The sequence below is a fragment of the Rhineura floridana genome, chromosome 11, assembly GCF_030035675.1.
Source record: "Rhineura floridana isolate rRhiFlo1 chromosome 11, rRhiFlo1.hap2, whole genome shotgun sequence".
NCBI classification, from domain to species: Eukaryota; Metazoa; Chordata; class Lepidosauria; order Squamata; family Rhineuridae; genus Rhineura; species Rhineura floridana.
In genome coordinates, this window is record NC_084490.1 from 37,123,040 (window position 1) to 37,146,742 (window position 23,703).

At 40.7% G+C, this 23,703-nt stretch overlaps 1 protein-coding gene across 1 annotated transcript in view; it reads left to right on the forward strand.

Annotated features, from left to right (window-relative positions):
- The first annotated feature begins 602 nt into the window (after positions 1 to 602).
- Positions 603 to 23,703, forward strand: part of LOC133366226 (albumin-like) — a 31,888-nt gene continuing 8,787 nt past the window's right edge. The window contains exons 1-8 of the mRNA XM_061589087.1: positions 603 to 760; positions 4,307 to 4,364; positions 9,556 to 9,691; positions 12,451 to 12,662; positions 13,503 to 13,629; positions 15,612 to 15,709; positions 18,702 to 18,831; positions 20,508 to 20,719. Of these exons, the coding sequence (XP_061445071.1) occupies positions 676 to 760; positions 4,307 to 4,364; positions 9,556 to 9,691; positions 12,451 to 12,662; positions 13,503 to 13,629; positions 15,612 to 15,709; positions 18,702 to 18,831; positions 20,508 to 20,719 (1,058 nt within the window). The 5' untranslated portion in view covers positions 603 to 675. The remainder of the gene's footprint in view (positions 761 to 4,306; positions 4,365 to 9,555; positions 9,692 to 12,450; positions 12,663 to 13,502; positions 13,630 to 15,611; positions 15,710 to 18,701; positions 18,832 to 20,507; positions 20,720 to 23,703) is intronic.

Consider the following 23,703-nt stretch of genomic DNA (forward strand, 5'->3'; position numbering starts at 1 on the left):
GGTTTTGCATTGCATTTCAATGTGGGATGAGTTAAAAATAGTGGGATCGCTGTTACAAAATTGCTGGTATGGAACACCTCTAGTTCTAATGTTTATTGGTATCATCATTATCATTATTAACTGTTATTATTTTCAACCTAAGGGCATTTTTCTGAGGTGCATGGATTAGTGGGTAAGATCCCAGTATGAATGTTCAGGCCCTGTTGCAAAAGATCAAATGTTTACTCCCTAGCCACCTTCGGAACTAATGTCAAACATGAGAGCTCTGAACTTAAGCTCTTTAACTTGACAAAATTCACTCATGTCAATTCAATTCACCTTTGGACAAAATACTGAGAAGGAAAAGACTGGCATAAGAGTTAGAGGGTAATAAAGAAAGCAGTTTGCTTAACTAAATTGAATTTTGATCAGGCCAATGCCAATTCGTCCTGATATTGCGGGAGAGGCAGATTGGTAGATTTAGCAGGTCCTTTTGTTACATAATGTCCCCTTAACAAATACAATGAGTCAATATTGTATCAATTATTAGCAGAAATATTTCTTGTGTCCTAACCATTGGTGTGACATTAAGGTGGGTGGATATTAACACAGCATGCATGCACTAAAGTAGAAAAGCTCCTTTGCCTCTTTGCTCTTTCTAACTTGCACATTCCAGCCCCTGAATAATTTGGAGCCATGAAGTGGGTAACATTCATTTCTTACCTTTTCTTGGTAAGCTTAGCTGAGTCAAAACATCTGTCCAGAAGGTACCGGGATGTAGGTATGTTTCTTAAACAAACAAACCAACTCCTCATTAATTGTGTGTTTTTCATATATTTTTTTGACTGCTCAGATTATTGTTGGCTTCATGCTACTATTTTAAATCAAAGACTAGGGGTTCAGTTCATTGGAATGTGTTTTTGCGCAAGCCTAATTAATTCCTTTTAATTTTAAAATGTATTAAATTTAAAAAATATAATTGATACAAGATAAATAAAGCGCACGTTAAATGTGGTGTTTAACAATGCATAATAGTCATTAAGGCTAAAAATGTATGGTCCCTGGAAGGTGTCTCAGGACCTTAAGAGCTATAGGATCTCCATGAAGCTCCACAGTTACACAGCTGGTTTCTCTCCAATGTCAGAGCTGTGATGTTGAACAGGGCAAATAGGAGGCATTCGGGGTTTTGTGTTTTTTTTGAAATTTTGCCTTTTTCTTTTAAATCACCAGGACTGAGCTTCTATACCAATCTATTTGTAAGTCTTATTAAACCCAATGGGAGTTACATCTAAATAGCAATATACAGGATTGTGCTCTAAGAAACACTTCTAGATATATAACAGGGATGTGCACCAGTCTGAAGATTAAGTTTGGATCTAGATTGTTTTGAAGTGTGGCATGGTGTGTCTGATTCAATCCAGGGTCCAGGTTTGAATCAGCTTTATGAAAATGAAGCGTATTTCCCCATTCTCTATTATGTAAAGTCATAAATGGCTCCAACTTTCCCCCCCTTTTGACAGACGTAGATGAAATTTGTAGATACCCTCCCCAGTGGATTCAGCCTGTAAAATCAAAGGCAAATAGGTTCAGGGGCTTTTGCACTGGGGGACTTTAATTTTGATTGCTTTTAAAGTAAACATCTGTAGTGGGCAGAATTTGGTAAATTTTGCAGGCATAGTTGCAAATTTCATAATGATAGTAAGGGAAGTCTATTATTTTGAGGTGGGTTAAACACAAATCACTTAACATTCCTGAGTGTTTTGTGGACAATCATTTTGAAAACTGAAGGTCTGACTTCTGCAATGAAAAGTGTACCCAGAGTAGTGTCACCCTGATTTTGGTCAGAAAGTTAGACGTTTATTTTTTTTTTAGGAGTGGCAGTAATCTTAAAGATATTTACTTTACTCCTTGCTGTGGTAACATAGTCTGACACAGATTCACTGTTTTGGGGAAAGGACTGTAGCTCAGTGGTGGTATATCGCGTGCATGGATAGGTCCCAGGTTCAGTCCTCAGTATCTCCAGGTAGGGCTGGGAGAGACAGCTATGTGAGCTGGGGGCTTATTCACCCAAGGTCAGCCTCTTCCATTCTAGCAGGAGACTACACGGCATCCTCTTGCTGGTGCAGTCTCCCTTTCTCTAAAGTGCTCTCTGTCAAAAGCAAAGAAATATGGAGCAAGATACTCACCCATGGTCATTTGTCCCCTTCCCTTCAGGGCATGTGGGGAGGGGTGCAGGAGGGGGAGATGGGTAGCACTGCACTTTGAAACAAGCTGGCAGGAAAAAATACTGACCAACAGGGAGAAAGGAATGAAATGGACTGCAAACGAACCAACAGTAATAAAATGATACATTAAAAATGGTGAAAGGCAGTGGAATGAGTATAAGGTGTTGCACCAGAGACATGCAACTTACAAAAGAGCAACAGCCATGTGAGATGAGCACATTCATTTCCATCTACCTGACACTGGAATAATTCTCTTTTACAAAGAACTACACCTCTTTGGGTGCAATCCAACTGCTATTTATGCTAGGCTGAGGGGAGTTGGATATGGTGGATCCCTAGCTAAACCAGCAAGGTCCCAGCTCATCTGGGCTCCGATGAGGCAGAGCTGGGACCCTGCTGGCTCATCTGGGGGTCCGCTGGGGGATCCCAGCCTGGTGGAAGGAGATCCAATGTAAGCTGGTGTAAGGCTCGAAAAAGGGGCATTCCAGGGACATGTCGGAGGGGGGTGGCTGAGGCAGAGGGACTTAGGCCACATCCAAGTCATGTTCAGAGTGCTCCGGCAAGTCCCAACCCATGCAAAAGTTACACTGGGAAAACGGTTGGTCTAAGAAAATAATTGCAATGGAAGTCAGTGGGGAGTGCTTACTCCTCAGTAGATGTATTCGTGAGGACCGGCTTTTACTTTCTGGTCCCTGTGCATAGCTACTGGCTAAGTAGGCATTCAGCCATCCTGGAGGCTCCCAAACGGCAATTGGATGCTGCAAATCTTCTCACCACCTCCTTTTGCACCGGTTCCCCTTCTGTCGGCTTCCCCTGAGTTGAATTGCTTTGCTCATCACAACAAAGTTATGTCGCCTCCCTCTTCCCACTTTCTTTCACTCCATAGTGTGGTGTTTTCCTTATATGGCCATGTTTTGCCAAAGACAACTTGTACTGCAAAAGACTAAGGTTCTTTGCAGATTTGGATACAGTAACAACACAGATGGGGTTAAAGGTCACAGGTTAATTAACTACTAAGCAAAGTATAGAGATCCAGAAAGCGGAGCAGTTAATCTAATGTTCCTTCTGTAGTTGGGGAACCCTTCAGAACATCAATGAATCGACCCCTGTAGGAGTGTTAGTACACAGTACATCCTGGGATCTTGGGTCTATGCTGAGTTCCAACATGGGCCAGTTTTGCAGGGCTGCTCTTGTATGCTAATAAGCCATACCTGCTGTTTATGGGTTATTGTGAGTGTGTTTATGTTTTCTACAAGGCTGAGACAGCACTTAGTAGACAGATCTCATGAAAAATAGCTGAGGTCTGTAGTTAGCTAGTGAGTTCCCTTAGTTCTAAACAACAGGTGCAGGGCATGAGACGACAAGCTCATCCCGTGTAAGGAAAATTGAATGGTCTATGTCAGAAGGAGATATTCCTGGTTGTTTTTTTACTATTCAGCACAGTTCTCATGCTGAACGCTGGGTTTGGCAGTTCACAGCATAACACTGAGAAAGCTGCAAGCAAGCTAATATAGATCCTGCAGGAAGACACTCTACTTGCTAGCTTTGGTTAGCAATATAGGCTCTTATAATGGCTTCTAATAAGCATGGGTTCAGGCCCCTGAATACACTATCAACTAGGCATGGTATTGGGAATGTTGCATACATCACTTATATGACAATACAACCAGTCAGAGAACATTCCAAAACAATAGGCATTATTGGCAGGCATTAGCCAATTATATGCATTCTAGCCCAGAAAGGATATTTAGGCATAAAAGGAGCAAGTGTGGCACACTAACCTAAACTTCTTCGAAGTACAATGGTCTTCCAAAATGTATAGTACTACAGGCAACAGACGTAGTTTTGCTATCCCACAGGCGCAATGCCTTCAGTGTTTTTCAACTTCTTTTGTATCAAAGTCCACAAAACAACTTCTCCAACTCAGTTAGGGATGCCTTGTGAAAGCCAACCTCAATTTGGGCAACCTTCCGCCATCCCAAAGTTGTCCTGCTTCAACTTGTAACTTTGGCTTCATACAAAGCTGCTACACATCCCTAATATATAACTGCCAATGGTACGAGAAGCTTTGATTGAACATTTGATGATTGTATTCTTTGCAGGACACCATGACATCTTTAGAGGTTTCATTAAAATTTCGGAGAGTCAGTTTCCAGCCATGTAAGTTTTTTCAGAAGGTTTTTGCTTAAAATAACCTCCAGTATTTGCATCCAAAAATTTAAAAAGAGGCAATAAATACAAAGGCTATTAATAGAGTAACAGTCTGAATTGGCAATAGCAAATACTATGAAGTGACTTTCAAATGAATCTGTGCAGTGAGTCATCCAGATGCTGTTGGACTCCAACTCCCATCAACCGCAGCCAACATGGCCAATGGTCAGGAATGATGCGAGTTGTCGTCCAGCAATATCTGGTGGGCCACAGATGCCCAGTTTGTGCTATACACAGTGGTAAACTATTAAGGGTTGTATCCAGTGGTGGTCCTACTCAGATCCGTTGGATTGCATTCAGTTTTACTCCTATGCAGAAATAGACCTATTGAAGTTAATGGTCATGATGATTAGCTTAAGTTCAATGGGTCTACTCTGAGTAGGTCTAGCATGGAAACACACCTAAGGGACAATGTTTAGTTGATTATCTGTTAGATTACATGGTTATGATTGTGAATGATTGAATTTCTGTCTCTCAAAAAAGACCCAATGAGATTTACAGAAATAATTAAAACTACTAGAGGTGCCTCTAGACCTGCCAAATCCATCCAGGGTTTTGTTGTTTTTGTGCTACACACATTTAAATATACCTTTGGGGAGGGGGAGCAGACAACTAAAAGTGTTTAGTTCTCTGTTATTTTGTCGGCAACAAATTTTTTATTAAGACGGTTTGCCTTGCAAAAATACCCTAGAAAAATAATGTGGAGGAAGTTGCATATAGAAGCTTGGCGTTTATGATGAAGGGGGGAAAGAAAGAAAAGAAAGTTTCAGTCCTGTGTTCTGCTCAACTGCTACCAAAAATCATGGAGACTAAATGGAAAGCTGAATTGACAGGATGTGGGAAAATGTGGCACAGAGGCAGAACGATCTGGATCTCTGGCATTTTCCAGGCAAGCAGCTTTACCAGATCAAGCAAAGAGCCAATGACATCTCTCCCTCAAACCACTGTAATTGGAAAGCTCTGGTAAAATCACTTTCTCTGTCTAGAAGCTGGGCCTGTTAGCCACAAATGAGCTCCACATTTGCCCTCTTTCCACTGTAGTATTTTTCTTACAGGGCAATCTTGAACAAAAATGTTTCATTTCTTTGCAGATTCACTGTCTGCAGTTTGTTTTTTAATCTGAATCTCGAAAAGTCCTGAATTGCTTCCAAGGTCCTCACTTGAGTACACTGTGGAGAGATCTCATGTCTGCACAGACAAGCTTCAAATCTTTCCAAAGTAGCTTGTTTGATATGGGATGCAGACCCCTAGTTTGTAATGGTTTTGTTCATATACATAAGGCCAACTCCATCATAAAAAATGGCACAACATCTGTCATTTGGTATACTGATCCTGGCTTGCTTAACCTTTTTTTTTTAAATGAGGTTCATTTTCTTCCTTTAATTTTTCCTGCATAAATTTTTAAGAGTCAGAGTTTTGAAGGATCCCCTTTTCTGCTGGCCCCACACATTCACAAAAACCATTAGATTCATACTCCACACCTGCAGTTCTGCTACTATTTCTAAGAACATAAGAAAAGCTCTGCTGGGACAGATCAAAGGCCCTTCTGGTCCAGGATTGTGTTCCCACAATGGCCAACCAGATGTCTATGGAAAGCACACTAGCCACTAGCCTACTGCCATTCCTCAGTGACTGGTAGTCAGAGGCAGTGGTGGCCTGGTGGGGCTGCTATGAGGTCACAGGGGCATGGCCAATGAGAGGTCATGGAGGTTGGCTAAGTTATTCTGGTTTTGTCCCCATCCTCCCTTACAAAGTGAACAGTGAACACTTCAGTATTGATGTTTCACAAATAGTCCAGCTAAACTGAAAAGTGTCTTACTTTGGTTCAGAATGGGTTCCTGTTATCACAGCTACTTCTCTGCTGGAATAGCTGCTGTGTGGTACTCCGCCTGTTCTGGTCCTCTCCTTATCCTCGTTCTTTACAAAGAAACTGTGCACATGTAAACATTGCAGTTTTGTTAATATTTAGCACATAAATGGTGGTTCAGAAGGTTCAATTTCTAGCGTGGATTTATGCCAAAATAGCCATACATCACTTAGAGGTTAGTTGCCACTGAATTCCATGAGGGTTGCTCCCTGGATAAGTATGTATAGGAATGAAGCCTGAATTGGTTAGTCTTAAAGATGCCACACAGGGCTGTTAACAAGGGACCCGACACATTCCCAAAACTAAGGCAAAATATTATTTCCCCTCCCCCAGCTTATTCATTTCCACATCTTTTCTTCCAGAATGTGGAATAAAATGCGGGGAAATTAAGTGGACTAAGACTAAGACCTGGGAGCCTATAGTTAAAATTTCCACTCAGCCAGGAAACTCACTGTGTGACTTTGGGCTAGTCACTGTCTCTTGGCCTAACTTACCTCACAGAGTTGTTCTGAGGATAGCATGGAGGAAAGGAGATCCATGAATGCCACCTTGAGTTCTTTGGAGGAAAGGCGGAGTGGGTGCAAATGTAATACCAATAAATAAATAAAGAATACTCAAATTAATAATAAAACCATCTCCAGCCTGCCTGCCCCTGATTTTCAACTGGGGGAGGGGTGGGGATGCAGATTTGGAATGATGAAAAGCCCAACCTAAACTAAACAAAATAAAAAAGAATCCGGAACACAACTAGGACATTCAGAACTTTACATGTAGCAAATCCAATGTCTGGCTGCCTGCTAGGACAGGCTGCCAGGGATGGGGTGGTTGTGCAGTTAGGGTGTAATCCATGATCCCACATGACATATAGGCTCTGCACACTGCATTCTGATCTGAACCATCCCCTGCAGCTTCCTACTTTTTGTAATAGCATCTGTTAGCCTTGAAGTAACTACTACGGCACAAGCCTTCTTGAGCTCACTTTATCAGATGCACCATTCTTGGTCATCCATGAAGTTGTGTAACAATCAATACAAGATTAGTATGGTTGGGGGCCCGGTGCAGCTTCTGAAATAGGGCCCCTTCTCCTAGAAATGAACACGAAATAAGGCACCACAAAATAACTATTGTCTGTCTTCAAGACTAACAAATTTATTAGGTCATAAACTTTTATGGACTACAAAATATACTCTGAGCACATGTATTTTCACAACTCTCAGCAAAACACTTTTTTTTGCCAAACTTGATAAGCAAAAAGAAAATACCCTGAGCATATGCAGCTTCACATTTTTAATTCACTTAACTCATTGTTTTTGCTCACTTCTTGCCTTATTTAGTTATTACATTTATACATCATCTTTTTCCCAAAAAGTGGAAGGTGGTGTACATGGTTCTTCCCCTCCTCATTTTATCCTCACAGCAACCCAGTGAGGGAGGTTAGACTGAAAGTCTGAGACTGGCCCAAGGTCACCCAGTGAGCTTCATGGCTGAGTGAGGATTTGAACCCCAGTCTCGCAGGTCTTAGTCTGACATTCTAACCACTATTCCACACTGGCTCTCACATTGGCCTTTGAGCCAGTTATCAACTCTCACCCTAACCTACCTCACAGGGCTGTTGTGGAGATATAGAAGGAGAAATAAAATGCAAAAAGGGTCTAAGGGCTTGTACCATAGGCATCACATTTTGGTTCCTTTTACCAGGGTGAGGCATCTTTGTATAATAAAGGGTCATGTTTTTCTGCCTGCCCCCCTGTAAATCAGTGCAGCTCCAAGGCTTCAGCCAATCTTAATCTGGGTATGATTGTTGCATATTATAGATGCATAAATCCCTACTTGTGTTTAGTTGATTTTACTTTGCACTTAGGGTGCAAAGGGGATTGATTCCTAAGAAGTGTTATCTTAGGCCTGTCGCCACTGTGGGTAAAGGACTGTGGAAAGCAGTGTGATTAGCTTTTATTTTTATAATGATTTTTAATAAAAACTTTTACGGCTTTACTTTTACCAATAAAATAGCAAGGAAAAGAATCTTGTGGGCTTTTAGGATAGAATGGTGGGTGGGATATTAGGAGTGGAGACTTACTGCAACCTCCTGCTCCCAACTTTCCAAAAGCCTTTGGGAACAAACACATTTGCAGAAGAGGACAACAGCCAAGCACATGGAGGGTGGGCATATGGGGGGGATGGGAAAATAACTCACCTTCATCAGCTATCCCCCTCCCAACAGTCCATCAAGTGTAGGAGCACAGACTACAGACTACCATTTACCTTCCCAGTCCTCTAATAATAGCTCCCAGCCCAATCACAAAAATTAATGAAAATAGTTTAAAAAAATAGATAACTGTTCATTATATAAATAGACTCACAGTGTCCACTGTCACTATCTCTGCATTAACAAATGCCAACAACAAAAGCCCAAGCTGCTCAGACAACCCCTCCTTTCTCCTTCCTGCCTACAAAAAGCCTGCTTTGAGCTGTTTAGAGATGTAGACTCAAAGGAAATATCTCTGCACTTGCTCAAGACAGCTCCTGGGTCTACTTAAAAAGTAGCCCAGTTGAGCTTAAATACTGACAACATGAGAGAAAAACTCCACAACTGGGGCAAATAAACAAGTATCACTGCTAAGACTTTTTAAAAATGCTATCACATGTTGTTTAACTCTGGAGACAGATGGGTGGGACCCCTGGCCACAGGAATTCTTTTGGATTGAGATTGGCTGAGTGGTGCAGAGAGCTGATTGGCTAGAGAACAGGAGATTGACAGAAAAGTATTTAGGACTTTCTCTACATTGAAATGGATTATAGATGAATGTGTGGGACAAGGAAGAGTGTGGCTTTGAAATTTTAGGGAAAACTTTTTAAAAAAATGCTGATCATTTCACTTGGTAGAGCCAAGCCCTGCCAGACCAAATGGATCAGTTTCCACTGGTCAAAGGCATACTTTCTCTGGCACTGGAGGTAATATATAGGTATTATAGCAGTAGCCAAGAGCCACCAGCACACTGAGCCAACATTTTCAATGAGCTAGCCACCACACCCCAAGATCCCTTTCCAGGTCAGTTACTGCCTGCCCAGACGTCCAGTAGCATAATGTGAACTTGGGAAGGGGAATTGCCCCAATATGCATTACTTTATGCTTGTGTTTATTAAACTACAATTGCCATGTTAATGCCCTCCCCCACTCCAAATTTGGAACTCTTCGCTATTCCTTTTTGTTTTGTCCATGATACAGTTATACAGAAGCATAACTATTTTCTTTATCATTCATGCATTTTACAGCATCCTAGCCTTATTTTCTCAGACCTTGCAGAAGGCTTCATATGAGGAGGTGATGAAACTGACAAATGATACTGTAGAGCTTGCAAAGAAATGTTACAAAGATGAACAAGCAGCCCCGGAATGTTCAAAGCCTTTGGTAAGCCTTTGAGACCTAAATATGGAGCTCATACTTTGAAATACTGGTATATTGCATAGTATAGAGTCCTGGTCCATCACGGATTCTTTTTGTGTTTTGGTTGATTATGAAACAAACACCAAAATCAGAACTATAGACATAAAGCTGTAAGCTTATGAAGAAAGCAATTTATGTAGAAATGTAATACTCATCTAAACAAGGGACATACCTGGTTTAAGAACACAAGGCTAGCCTTTGCTTCATCAGATCAGGATCTATCTAGTACAGAGGGTTGTAATAAAATGTGTGTTACTATATGCATTTTGCAAGGCATATTGATCGTAAATGTGCATATTAATGGTAATATGGCCCACTGTGGAGCCCAATTCCCTCCTGACTACCTACCTCACCCACTTAGAAAGTTTTGGATACAGGGCAAGCCCTTCAATCACAGGGAGTGGGACAGAGTAAGTAACTCATTGTTCTGTTGGTTCTCTCTCCTGTCCTCCAGAAGTCCCTGCCTGGGATAAAAAGGGCTCACCCTGGGCTGTAAGTCCCATTTGGAGGACCTCACCACCATCCAAATGCAGGATCCTAGAGAAAAGCAAGACACCCAGGCTGGCCTTGCTTCCTTGGTGCAGGGGATTTGCAGGAGACACCTTTGTTTCTACCTCCCCAGACTTCAAATGAGTCTAGAGACAGTGCTGGTTTGCCATCCCTGGGATACATTGCCATAGCAGTTGGAGATGCATCATGTCTATTCCATAATGAGCCCTCTTAGATGATGGAGAGGACGAATAGAAATAAATTTTGATGATGATGATGATGATGATGACCCATCTTCACCAGTAGATTCCAGGCTTGTTACAGCAGTTTAAAATTCATTATTAAGAATAATTCACAGGAGTAGGATGGGTCCTGAAAATATACATCTCAAGTGCCAAAGGCCAGGATAAAGAGGTACTCCTTTAGTACTCACCAAAAACTGGACAGAGAAGAAGTCAGACGTGGGGAGGGAGTTCCACAATTTAGGGGCTGCCAAAGAGAAAGCCCTTTCCTGGGCCACTATCCCTCAAATTTCTGAAGGTGGTAGAACTACCAAGAAGACTCCCTCTGCTGATCTTATCACTCAAGATGGTCTCTAGTGAAGGAGATGGTCTCTCAGATATTTGCTCCCTCAGTTGTTTAGGGCTTTAAAAACTAGCTTCAGAATGTGACGATGGGTGGATCTCCCACCAGTACCCTACAGGTGCTCCCCTATGGAGGACATAGTACACTAAAGGGGTATTTGCACAATGCATTCAACAAGTGTGTGCAATCTGTGTGTGCACGAGAACACAGTTAACAACAAGAAATTGAGCCTTTAGTGTCATCAGCTCAGTCCTGTGGAACACTCCACCAATAGAGATTCTGCAGGCACCTTTTGTTTTGACTTTTAAAAATGAAATGAACTGCTTCAAGTCGATTTTGACTTATGGCGACCCTAAGGATATGGTTTTCATGGTAAGCAATATTCAGAGGTGGTTTACCATTGCCTTCCTCTGAGGCTGAGAGACAGTGAGTGGCTCAAGGTCACCCACTGAGCTTCATGGCTATGTGGGGATTCAAAACCTGGTCTCCCAGGTCATAGTCCAACACTCTAACCACTATGCCACACTGGCTCTCTTGACTTTTAAACGCCTGCTAAAAACTTTTCTATGCTGCCAGCCTTATACAGGCAACTAAGAAGATATCTTTCTGCAATAGTTAGTTAATGATTTCTGATTTTAAATGTTTATAAGGTTTATTTTGTATATCTATAGCTGATGGTTGTAAAACACTTTGGTTTTTTGTGAATAGCGGTATACAACTATTTCTACAAATAAATAAAATAAATACTTGAGCTGCGCATTCATACAGCTATTCACATCTAATGTGCAACAAGTGTACAGTCTGTGTACCTGTGTACACAGTCGTTGAGCTGTATGACTCAACTAATGCATACTCCTGTGATTGTAATTTGTTTCAACTGTTTATTAATCTTGAACTTTAAATGGTTGTAACCTGCCCTGGGACAGGCTGGTAAAGGGGTAGAAATAACAACAACTCTTTCACATAGGGGTGTTCACACATTACATTCAAAGTGTGTGCAAGCTGTGTATCTGTGTACACAAAAAGTTGAACTGCACAGTTATTCACATGTAATAGTCAATGTGCCTACGGTCTGTGTACCTGTTAACTCAGTAGTTGAGTTGTGTACTCTTTTCCATAAATTCTTGTACATGTGTAGAGACAGTTTATATCTGTGTTCAGTGTAATATGTGAATAAGCATAAAGTTGTTTTTGCTCCTGTGCAGGGTTGTCTTGAAAGTTTATACTCCGATGGTTCATAAACAAAACTTGCCTTTTCAAATAAGTCTATATGGAGATGGTCCTTTAAATCTCTTATAAAATGTACGCTTAATCATATAGCCCAGATATGCTCATACCAGTTTACTATTTAATTACAATTACAGTTTACAATTTCAGAACACCAAAAAAGGCAAGATATTTAGTCTAATTGTTTTCCAGTGGTTTATAAACAAAATTTGACTTTTCAAGAAATCTGTCTGGTGATTGACATTCTTTAAATCTCTTCAAAAACATACACTTAATCATAAAGGGAGCTGCCCAGATAATGCACATACATATTTATGATTTAAGAGGATCATACAGAGCTACAAATGTGATACTTTGTATAATTGCAACTAGTGAATAGGTGTTTTAATTAATTAAAACAATATTTTGCTTCTCTCCATTAGCGTACTATTTTTTTTGATGAAATTTGTCATCAACAAGGTCTTGTTGAGAAATATGGATTTACTGAGTGTTGTGGCAAAGCTGATCCAGAAATAAATGAATGTTTCCTATCCCATAAAAATGACAGCCCAGGATTCCTTTCTACCTCCAACAGACCAAGTGAAGAAAACATCTGTAAAGAATATTATGATAACAGAAGGAATCATCTGTCCAAGTAAGGAAATTGATTCAATGTGGTCATTTGGCTGAACGAGTTCTCCTTTGAGGGATGAATGGAATTAAAATAAAATATATGATTTTCTACTGCAAATCAGCTATCAGATACCTGCAAATACTGACTGCGACTTCCTGTGAACTGTCAAAAATCAAGATCTGCAATAAAGTGTAGTAGCATATTCTCACCTTTGAACAGTAATGATCCTTTTCAGGGTTCTCATCAGCCAGCCTGCAGTGTATCCTAACCTTCTAATTCCAGACTTCCACAGAGCCAGCTATGCTGTCTTCCAGGATTTGCCATTCCATTCCCACTCATGTCCTGTTTCCCCCCCCCTGTGTTTCTTTCCCAATTGACACCCAACATTCTGTGGCTGCTCAGCATACCAATTTCTAAATGGTTATGTGGGGGAGGGAGTTGCCTGAATAATTTTTTTGAGGGGGGCTTCCTTTATTTTTGGACTTCTGCAGATCTTAGCATCCTCCCAGCTATGTTGATATCTTACTTCTCACTGGCCCCATTTTGCCTACATAGCCATCTGAACTCAGTGCTTTAGTTTGCTATTAGAGGGAGTGACATGAAATACTATCAGTAAATATACTCTCAGATTTACTGCACTGAAACCAATGGTTAAAGTAGTCTAACTGTGCAGGATGGCAACCTGGGTCTCCTGTGTGAGAACTTGAATCCATATGCCTCGTCTTTCTTTTCTCTAGCATTTCTCCTTAACAGCAGCTTTTTTTGTAAATCCTTTCTATATAAAGACCACATCCTTTGCTGTAAGAAGTTGCAGTCCAGTTTAAATGAAAGGCTCCTCTGTTTTTTTCTTTTTTGTCGTAGTCACTTCTATTTGATTTCCAGAAGTTTTGCAAAGATGGCCACACTCTTTGAGACAAGTAAAGAGTATGACAAGGTATTAAAAGCATGCTGCCAGGAAGCTGACAAGGATACCTGCTTCAGACAAAAGGTATTTCATTAAAATCCAAATAATATCTGGAAGGTTTATTTTAGGATGCTTACAGAATCTGTCTCTGTTAGAGTCATTGGAAGCTGTTTTATATCCAATCAGACCAAAGGTCCACTTAGGCACAATCCAAAATACACTTACTTGGGAGTAAGTCCCATTGAACCCAATGAGTAGTTACTTCTGAGTAGACATGAATTGGGTTGTAGCTGTAGACTTTCTTCTTTCTGTTCACTCACTGCAGGTGGCCAGGTGAGCATGTGTCTTTTGATCTAGAGAGTTCATGGCATAATGATATTTACTGTTTCAGCACAATTCAGCTTCTGAGCCTTTATGATAACTATAGCTTAAAGGAACATAAAATGCGGTGAATTCAATTTGTCCATTGTAAGTGGATGCTAGGAGCAGTAGCCAATGGCCATTCCTGGCTGATAGGAATGAACAGATTCCCCACATTCTGCTTCCCTATTGTTTCAGAAGTCTACCTTGTGCTATTTTCCCTTCTCCCTAGTTCCAGTCTAGGTAGGCACATTTCTGCAATAAATTCTAGAACTGGAGCATGTGCATATTATTAAAGCATTCAGTTCCCTCATTTCATTCATGCTTTTCCCTATTCTGCACTGCAGAATCTGCTGGTGTTATGTTGATATTGTATTTTTGTGTGATCATAATTAGAATTGTCTCTACAGTCTTTATGTGTGATGTTTTATCAATGCAATCAATCACAAAGTTACATGTGCTCTTTATTAATCTGGATATAATCCATGCATTAACATTACTTTTTTTGCAGGGATTGTGTCAATACAGACATGCACATTAGAAAAGCAAAGGGAGGGGACAGGAAATATGGACAAAGTGAAAGAACATGTACAGCACCCTATACAAAATTTGGTTGTTCCTTTTTTAAAAAACCAGAGGGTTCTGTATGCATCAGTTCTACATTTGAAAATCAGATAATTTGTAATTCCAAAATCCAGGGAGCCATTTGGATGGAGATCATGTTAGGAATATCCATGATAGCTAGCAGTTTCTGGGATTTGTTTCCATTAAGCATCTACAGTGCCAAAGTGGACTCACTGTTTACAAATTTCAGAGAGTTATTGGAAAAAGTGTGACTGGTCCAAGACATTGTGTTTCCCTCAAGCTGCTGTGCCTGGCCCTACAGGATTCCTTGCAATATGGCTGAAGATGGCCCACAGCTCTCAGATTAATTCATTTTCTTAATTACATATATATTCCACCGTTCATCGAAGGAGCTCAGTGTAGGATATATGCTTCTCCCCACCCTCCCTATTTTTATCCTCACAACAACCCTGTAAGGTAGTTTAGGCTGATGTCACCAGTGATGTTTCATGGGTGGTAAGGGATTTAAATTCTGGTATCACAGGTCCTTGCCCAGTACTCTAAACCACTATACCATAAAGGCTCAGGTGAAATCTGAGAAATGTACCCCAGGATCCTTCATAACATTGCAAGGATTCTCATGATGCACCTCTTGAAGCAGCTATGGCTGTTTCAGTGGCACATGCGAAAGTACAGATGTCCCCATATGACTGCTTAGATGGCTTATGACATTAGGCCATCCTGAGCAAATGGATGTCCTGTATCCAGATAACCCCCCCCCAAAAAACAAAGTCTTCTGATGAATTTATATTTATAGGATATGTTTCAGTTTTCAAAGTGCTGTACCACTGCAACAGATGGGCATGATCCAACCTAAGCTGATCACTTTTAGCTCCCATTGTTTTCACTGAGAGGGACCTAAAGACGTACTTAATATTTCTTATTGTGTTCAGTGGAATGTAAAAGTGTTTTAGCTTTGGTTGACCAATACCTGGTTTGGGGCTTCATTAGAAACCATTTGTTTTGCTCTTTGTGTTGGGTTAATGAGTCCAGCACAATATGCTTTCCATTTTTTTTATTTTTCTGTCCTTTGTATGGTCTATATTTTTATTGCATTGCATTTTTTATGCTTTCTGTGACAGATAGGTGCTGTCAATGAGCAAATGCTGAAAGATATTAGAGAGCGGAAGCATATCTGTTCCATCCTGAGGGAGTTTGGGAAAAGGTCATTGAAATATCAGTAAGTGTGGCTGCTTTGGGGGGATATACAAAAATGTTCAAGTGAGAAGTGTTCTTAAGAATGGTGGGGATCTTTGAAAGTACTAGATAATTTATGAACTGAGGCTTATATATGCCTGTCCAGTATCTCTTTTACACAGCAATTTCTTGGAAGGCATACTTGGGTTGTGAAATATCTAACACTATATTTCTGTGATATCATAACCCAAATTCTTTAAATACATTCAAAGCAGGAGACCATCTAGGGAGATGGTTGGACCCTTGGACAACAAGGGAGTCAAAGGGGTGCTAAAACAGGATAAGGAGATTGCAGAGAAGCCAAATGAATTCTTTGCATCTGTCTTCACAGTGGAGCATATAGGGCAGATCCATGAACCTGAACTAACTTTTGCAGGAAGGGAGTCTGAGGAACTGAGGCAGATATTAGTGATGAGATATGAAATCTAGGCATAATAGGCAAACGAGGCACAGAGCCAATTGTTTTGGACAGCCTGAAGCAGCACTACTTCATTGACAGACATGGCCAAATGTTCAGATATATCCTGAATTTTCTGTGAACATCAAAACTCCTCATACCAGATGATTTCAAGCCTTCCCTGGCAGCCTGGTTGCTGTTGGAAACAGGATACAGGCCAAGATGGATTCTTCTGCCTAATCTAGCAGGACTCAAGAATGCAGTCAAAAACTCATCACTTCCAGACAACCTGTTTTTTGAGCATTCACCATTATTTGTTTGCACAAAGTTTGTGGAGGTTATATAATTCCCGCTGTTTATTGAGTATGCATTGTGATTTGTTTGTATAATGTCTTCTCTTCTTCCAGGCATTTTAGGATGTATTTTAAATTTTTTTTTAAGTGTTTTTAAATTTGTATATTTGTTTTTAATGTTTTTAATTGTTGTAAACCACCTAGAGAGCTTTGGCTATGGGGCAATATACAAATGTAATAAATAAATAAATAATAACTACAAACAAATAAATTGTGAGGTCCAGATTGCATCCACCTGCAAGTTCTCAAAGAACTCAAATGTGAGATAGCTGATCTTCTAAGAAAAAATATATATAATTTGTCCCTTAGATACCTGAGAACTGAAAAGTGGTCACTTTCAAAAGAGATCTGGGGGGCCCCTGGAAACTACAGGCCGGTTACCTGTAGAAAACTGATAGAAAGTATTGTTAAAAATAAAATAACCACATATTGAAGAAAAAGCATTGCTGAAGCAGAGCCAGCCTGGCTTCTGCAAGGGTAAATCTTGTCTCACCAATTTATTGGAATTCTTTGAGAGTGTCAACAAGAATATAGATAAAGGTGATCCAGTGGACATAGTATAGTTGGACTTTCAAAAAGCTTTTAACAATGTACCTCACCAAAGACTCCTGAGTAAGCTTAGCAGTCAGGGAGTAAGAGGAGAAGTCTTCTTGTGGATCAGGGAATGGTTAACCAGCAGGAAGCAAAGGGTTGGAGTAAATGGACAGTTCTTCCTATGGAAGGATGTAGAAAATGGAGTCCTCCAAGGACTGGTATGGAGACCTGTGCTTTTTAACTTATTCATAAATGATCTAGAGTTTGGGGTGAGCAGTGAGGTGACCAAGTTTACTGATGATACTAAATTGTTCAGGTTGTTAAAACAAAAAGAGATTGTGAAGAGCTCCAAAATGACCTTTACAAATGTGAGTGAATGGGCAGTAAAATGGGAAATGTAATTTAATGTGAGCAAATGTAATGTCATGCATGTCAGATTTAAAAAAAATGAATTTCACATATACGCTCACGGGGTCTGAACTGACTGACCAGGAATGAGACCTTGGGGTCATAGTGGATAGCTCAATGAAGATGTTGACCCTGTGTGTGGCAGCTGTTAAAAAGGCAAACTCCATGCAAGGAATCATTAGGAAAGGTATTGAAAATAAAATTGCTGATATCATAATACTGTTATACAAATCTATGATGTGACTGCATTTGAAATACTGTGTCTAGTTTTGGTCACCTCACTTCGAAAAGGATATTGTGGAGTTGGAAAAGATTTTAAAAAAGGGCAACCAAGATGATCAAGGGGATGGAGCAACTCTCCTTTGTGGAAAGGTTATCACATTCAAGGCTTTTTAGTTTAGAGGAAAGGCGAGTAAGTGACATAAAAAATATAAAATTATGCATGGCATGGAGAGAGTGGATAGAGAGAAGTTTTTCTCCCTTTCTCATAACACTAGAACTCATGGACATCCAATTAAGCTGAATGCTGGAAAATTCAGGCCAGATAAAAGAAATTACTTCTCCATTCTATGCATAATTAAGCGATGGAACTCACTCCCAGAGAAGGCAACGAGGGCCACCAACTTGGATGGCTTTAGAAGAGGATTAGCACACATTCATGGAGAATAACTGCATCAAAAGCTGCCAGCCATGCTGGCTATGCTCTGCCTCTGCAGTCAGAGATAGTATGCTTCTGAATACCAGTTGCTGGAAACTGCAGGGGGGTCTTATGCTCAGGTCCTGCTTGTAGGCTTCCCATGGGCATCTGGTTGGCCACTGTGAGAACAGGATGCTGGACTAGACAGTCCACTGGTGTGATCCAGCAGACTGTACTTATGTTCTTATATTCTTATGATCTTATGAGAGTTCCTGAGTCATCACCTCGGCTTTTCAAGCATAGAAACTGACCATGAGTAAAGTTCTTGGGTCATGGAAATGTCTACTCACATTAAACAATATCAGCTAGAAATGTTCTGTTTCTAGAAACAAGAAAGCCAGCAAGCTGTGGTCTTCAGGATGGTGAATTCTGCTGCTAGTGCCAAGTTCTGCAGGTTCTATCTCCTTGCATGGAACAGCAGAAAAGAAACAGAAAGCCCTGGATGTAACTATACAGAAGGGCAATATTGCAAATTTATGTCTGATTACAGGGCATAATGTGATTATACTGCCAATACCAGTGGGAATAAATTCTAGCTTTAATTGGTCTTGAAGCAATCCCAATGTTTTGTTTGATTTCTTTTCAGGAATATTGCTCTGCTGAGCCAGAAGTTCCCCAAGGCTGATTTTCCTACAATTGTCAAGCTTGCTGGAGATATTGTACACATCCATGAAGCCTGGTGCAAGGGTGATACATTGGAGTGTTTGGTGGATACCGTAAGATATATTAATTTCAGTGACCTCAAATCAACATTGTCATGCTCATAAGAATAAGCCCCTTGGCATTTGGTTTCCTTAGAGCAGGGCTGGGCCAGGTGGACTTCAGGCTTGCAGGAACTTCTTTTTATTCCCTTAAAATCTACAACCAGAGCCAAATGAAAATGGTGGTGGTGAACAGCATACTATTCAATTTCAGAAATGGGTACCTCTGACTATGCTCAGCACAGGATTTTTTAAAGAGTCAATGCTATAGCTCATTCATGTACAGCCGCCTATCGACTGCACATTGTCTGGCCATTATGCATAACTTCCAACAGGCCTTTGGGAATGTGCATATTTCAAGTGCATTTTGCACACTCACTGGGCAACATTTCCTTTCTCTGGCCGTTATATGTTGTCTCCAAGAAACATGCCTCTCGTCACCGCCCCCACAAGTCTATTCAGAAGTGTGCAGCCTGCACTCCCTGGGCTGCGTCTGGTCCACTGCTTAATCTCACATGCCCCACAACATATCCTATCACTGATCAGCTGGGCAGCTGGAAGAAGTGATGGGGTTTCAGATAAAGATTAAGGTTGCATCCAATGAAACCCTGCTCAGAGTCGACCCACTGAAATAAATGAATCCAAGTTAGTCTATTAATTTCAATGGGTCTACTCTCAGTAGGACAAGTATTGAATATCACCCTAATTCTTTTCTGCAGTCCCACCCTCTTTTTACTACTCTCAGCTGTTCCCCAGTCAGCTGAGCAGCACAAGAGAGATTTCTTCCCAGTCTTGATGGAAATTGCCCTCCCCCGTGCTGCTGTTAAGATTAAGGAAAAGTGTCATAGCCACATGGAGTCAATCATCATCAGAATTGCAAGGGAGGGAAGTTTTATCCTTTTTTCCCATCAAGAACTGGGTTCTCTAAGAGTAACCTCTCATCTGTGGGATGGGGCCAAAAACGGAATTGGATAGGACAGGGGAACCGTTGGCCCTCCAGATATTGCTGAACTACAACTCCCTTCAGCCACTGCAATCAAGGCCAATGGCCAGGAATGATGACAGCTGTAGTTCGGCAACATTTGGAGGGCCAAATCTGGGATAGGCCATCACACACTTTCTCTCCAGCTCTCTTTTTCTTGCTAGGTAATAATATATTTCCTCAGCTGGATAATACTTCTCTCCACTGCGAATCTGAAAGTGATAACAACGGGGCTGGACTGCAGGAAAAAAGGTAGGGTGGGATCCAATGCTAGTCCTTCTCAGAGTAGACCCACTTAAGGTAATAGACATGATTAAGGTTCATCCATTTCAATGGGTCTACTTTCAGCAGGTTGAATCCAACCCTTAATTTTTATCTGGAACCACAACTCTTCTCCCTGCTGCTCAGCTGATGAGTAGGAGGATCTGTTGTGGGGCATTTAAGATTAGGCAGTGGGCCAGAAGCAGCCCAGGAAGTGCTGATTGCACACTTTTTGAACAAGGGTGGCATTGCCGCTTCCACCTCAGCTGGGGTCAGGTGACAAAAGCTGCTAATTGCATTCTATGTAAGCATATAAAGCTGTGGACTCTGGCCTGTTCCCTCAATGTGAACATCTCAGTGAGCAGGCACGCTGAGCGGCTCTTTGACGGCCACCTTGAAAGCTCATGCCTTAAAATAACCAGTTCTTTCTGAATCTGTTTTCTTACAGGCAGATGTAACAGATTACATCTGTACCCATCAAAGCACGATATCTACTAAAGTGAAAGGCTGCTGTGATGGGAAAATGCTAGTACAAGAAAAATGTCTTATGAATGCAGAAAAAGATGATAAGCCACTTGATTTGTCTCCCGCAATCACGGAGTTTACAGATAACAAAGTGTGTCAACTTTACATTGAAAACAAGACTACTCTCCTGGAAAAGTATGTTATATGTCAATTCTACCCCACACTATTGAAAGTGCTGGGATAAGCATACAGGGTGCTGGAGTGCAATAAGGAGAAGCATCCTGACATATGCTGGAGAGATGAGTTAAATCCCAGTGAAAGTCAATCTGAAAGCAATCCATTGCATATTGTCATCTGAACTCATCTGTCCCTCCTAGGGATGGGGCAGAAACAATGGACGAACCAAAACACAGTCATTCAAAATTCACACTTCTCCAAATTTTGCCATGCAGTTCTCCAGTCAATTCATGTATACAAAAATGCCTATACTAGGGTAGAGTGTGCATAAAAATGCAAATATTGGTGAAAGCAGAATAGAAAAATGCATTATATGAGGGGAAATTGCCCAGCAAACTTGTGTATAGTAGGTAAGATTGCATACAAAAATGTGTACATATTAGGAGAAATTTGTATGGAAATGATGATGTAGTTTCACAAGGATTTTCTTTAAAAATGCAAACTGATGTGAAAATGTGGAACTGAACTGAAGAGTGGAAACATAAGAGAGAGAAACCAAAATGGAAAGATTTGTCTATGAGTAGTCCCTCCAAGGAAGGACTGGAAGAGTGTGCAGGCAGGGAAAAGGCAAAAAGGCAGGCAGGCCAGATAAGGATGCTTGCAAACTGGGAAAAGGGAAAAGAGAAGAAGAGACAAAAAAAGAGACAAAAGACAAGAAGAGATGAGAAGAGAAGGAATAGGCTGAGGTAGGAAGAATAAAACTAGCCACAGGGGGAAGGCTGGAATTTGCCTGTTACCTTGGAAAACGTCTGTGCTAATCACTAAGGTGCAACCAGTGGGCTTCCATGAGAGGACAGTTATGATTCGACCTGGGAGAGAGAAATCCTGCTCTGTCTTCCGCTATTGTGTAGCATCAAATGGCTCACCCCACAGAAACAACAGTGCACAGTCTAGCACTTCTGTGTGATCCCTAGAGTTGTCTAGGTCAGACATTACCATTTATTGATGCTGTTTGTCAGTGTTGCTGTTAAGAGCCATCTTTCTAAAATCGCCCAAGACCAATGTGGTCAACTACATGCACATACACACACACACTTAATAATTTCAAATTTAAAAATAAGCCAACAGTGATAAAGCATCATACTGTCCCAATGAACTAATAAAGTGTAGCCATTTGGCAGTAGACAAGTATTGATGACATGTGGTGGACATCCATGCTGGCTCTTCTACAAAGCAGGAGCCCTCCACTCCAGCAGATCTTGACTGTCACCTAGAAAAAGCCATGAGGAGGAAGGTCCCAGCTGCAGCTCTTTAAGCATGGCAAGGGTCATATGGGTTCTTCTCATACAGCATCCATTTGAGTTGGGGGCACATAGCTGAAACTCAGCATTTTTAAGGAATGTGCAAAGTTCACTCCTCCAACATTTATTTCCAATGAAAAGGGCAAATATGACTTCAGAGGGGAAATGAGGAACATAACTTGTTTTTCATGTGATGGATACTTTGTAACTTACCTCAAAACAATCTGACTGTTTTTCTTGAGTTTTTTGGGTGTGTGTGTGTGTGTGGAGGTGTTCCTCTTGTGCACTTTCAAAAGAGGTCCAGAAGAATGTACCTTGAAATAACACTATATGATGATATAGCGTTATTTCCAGGCTTATTCTGAAATCATTGACATTTGCTTAAAGCGCTTAGTTTATAGCTTATAAAGTTGGCTTGTTGCAATGTATGCATAATGCACAGGAGACAAATAGTAAAAAAGGAGTAGTTTGAAACTGACCCCTTTGCCTCTGTCTCCTGACTAAAGCTGTAATTTTCCTATGAAAGCAGCTGGAACATATATAGAGATAAGAACTCAAGGCAGTCAGCTAACACTTTGGCTTTTTAAGAGGAAGCTCTTTATATGGTATGGTTAACATTACAACATTCAACTAGTCATTGACCCTGGGCATACTTGCCTTCTCTAGGAGAAGGCAGAGAGAGGCAGCATAATTGATAAGGCCATGGGAACATGCTTTCTCTTTGATAAGAAAGTGTATAAAAGGCCAGGCTTTATAGCACTCATGGCCCCTGAGCTCTGCTGAAGTGTCAAAGAAAGAAGGAGAACCACCCATCTATTCCGTCTATGATATCTGATGGGTGATTATCATAACTTGTATATCCATGTACTTTGTAACTTTGGCTCTGTAATATGACTTAGAGTTTAACTCAGTCCTTCATCTATTTGGAACTTGTTTTCTTTCTTTCTTTCTTTCTTTCTTTCTTTCTTTCTTTCTTTCTTTCTATACCGCCCCATAGCCGAAGCTCTCTGGGCGGTTTACAGTAACTAAAAACATTAAAACAAATATACAAACTTAAAACACATCTTTTAAAAACAATTTAAAACACAACTTAAAAATTTAAAACAATTTAAGAACACATGCTAAAATGCCTGGGAGAAGAGGAAAGTCTTGACCTGGCACCATAATTAAAACCATAATTTGGGTTTTAATTAAGAGATGCTTTCAAAGTATTATACTTTGATGTTAAATGGATATCCAACAACTTCTGTCATACTGAGATGTATTCCTATTTTTCTGTTTCTGCAATGTTGGCTAAGGCCACCTAGAATGCATGTTATTAGTTGCAGTGTGCAAGATATAAATGAACAGCATATATTATAAAGACTGTTCTGCTGTCTGAAGTCTGACTCCCAAATAGAAAATTTCTAGTACCTCCCAAGACTCAATAATTCTTGAGTGGGGTCTCCTCTATCCTCCCCCTGCACTGGACGACTGCTATTGATAACCTGTGAGCTTAGGTGAACTAACGTTCAGCATACAAGGACTCTACACAGAGAAAGGGAGACACACAGAGAAAGGGAGAAATCAAGAACCCTTGACTCTGTGCATTTACTGGCAAAGGGGCTGGCCTTGCTGGTGTCAATGGGTGGAATTCAACATAGCACTAAGTCTCTCATTCCATCAGTGCAAGGATTTCTTCTTGTGCAACAGAACATTCTC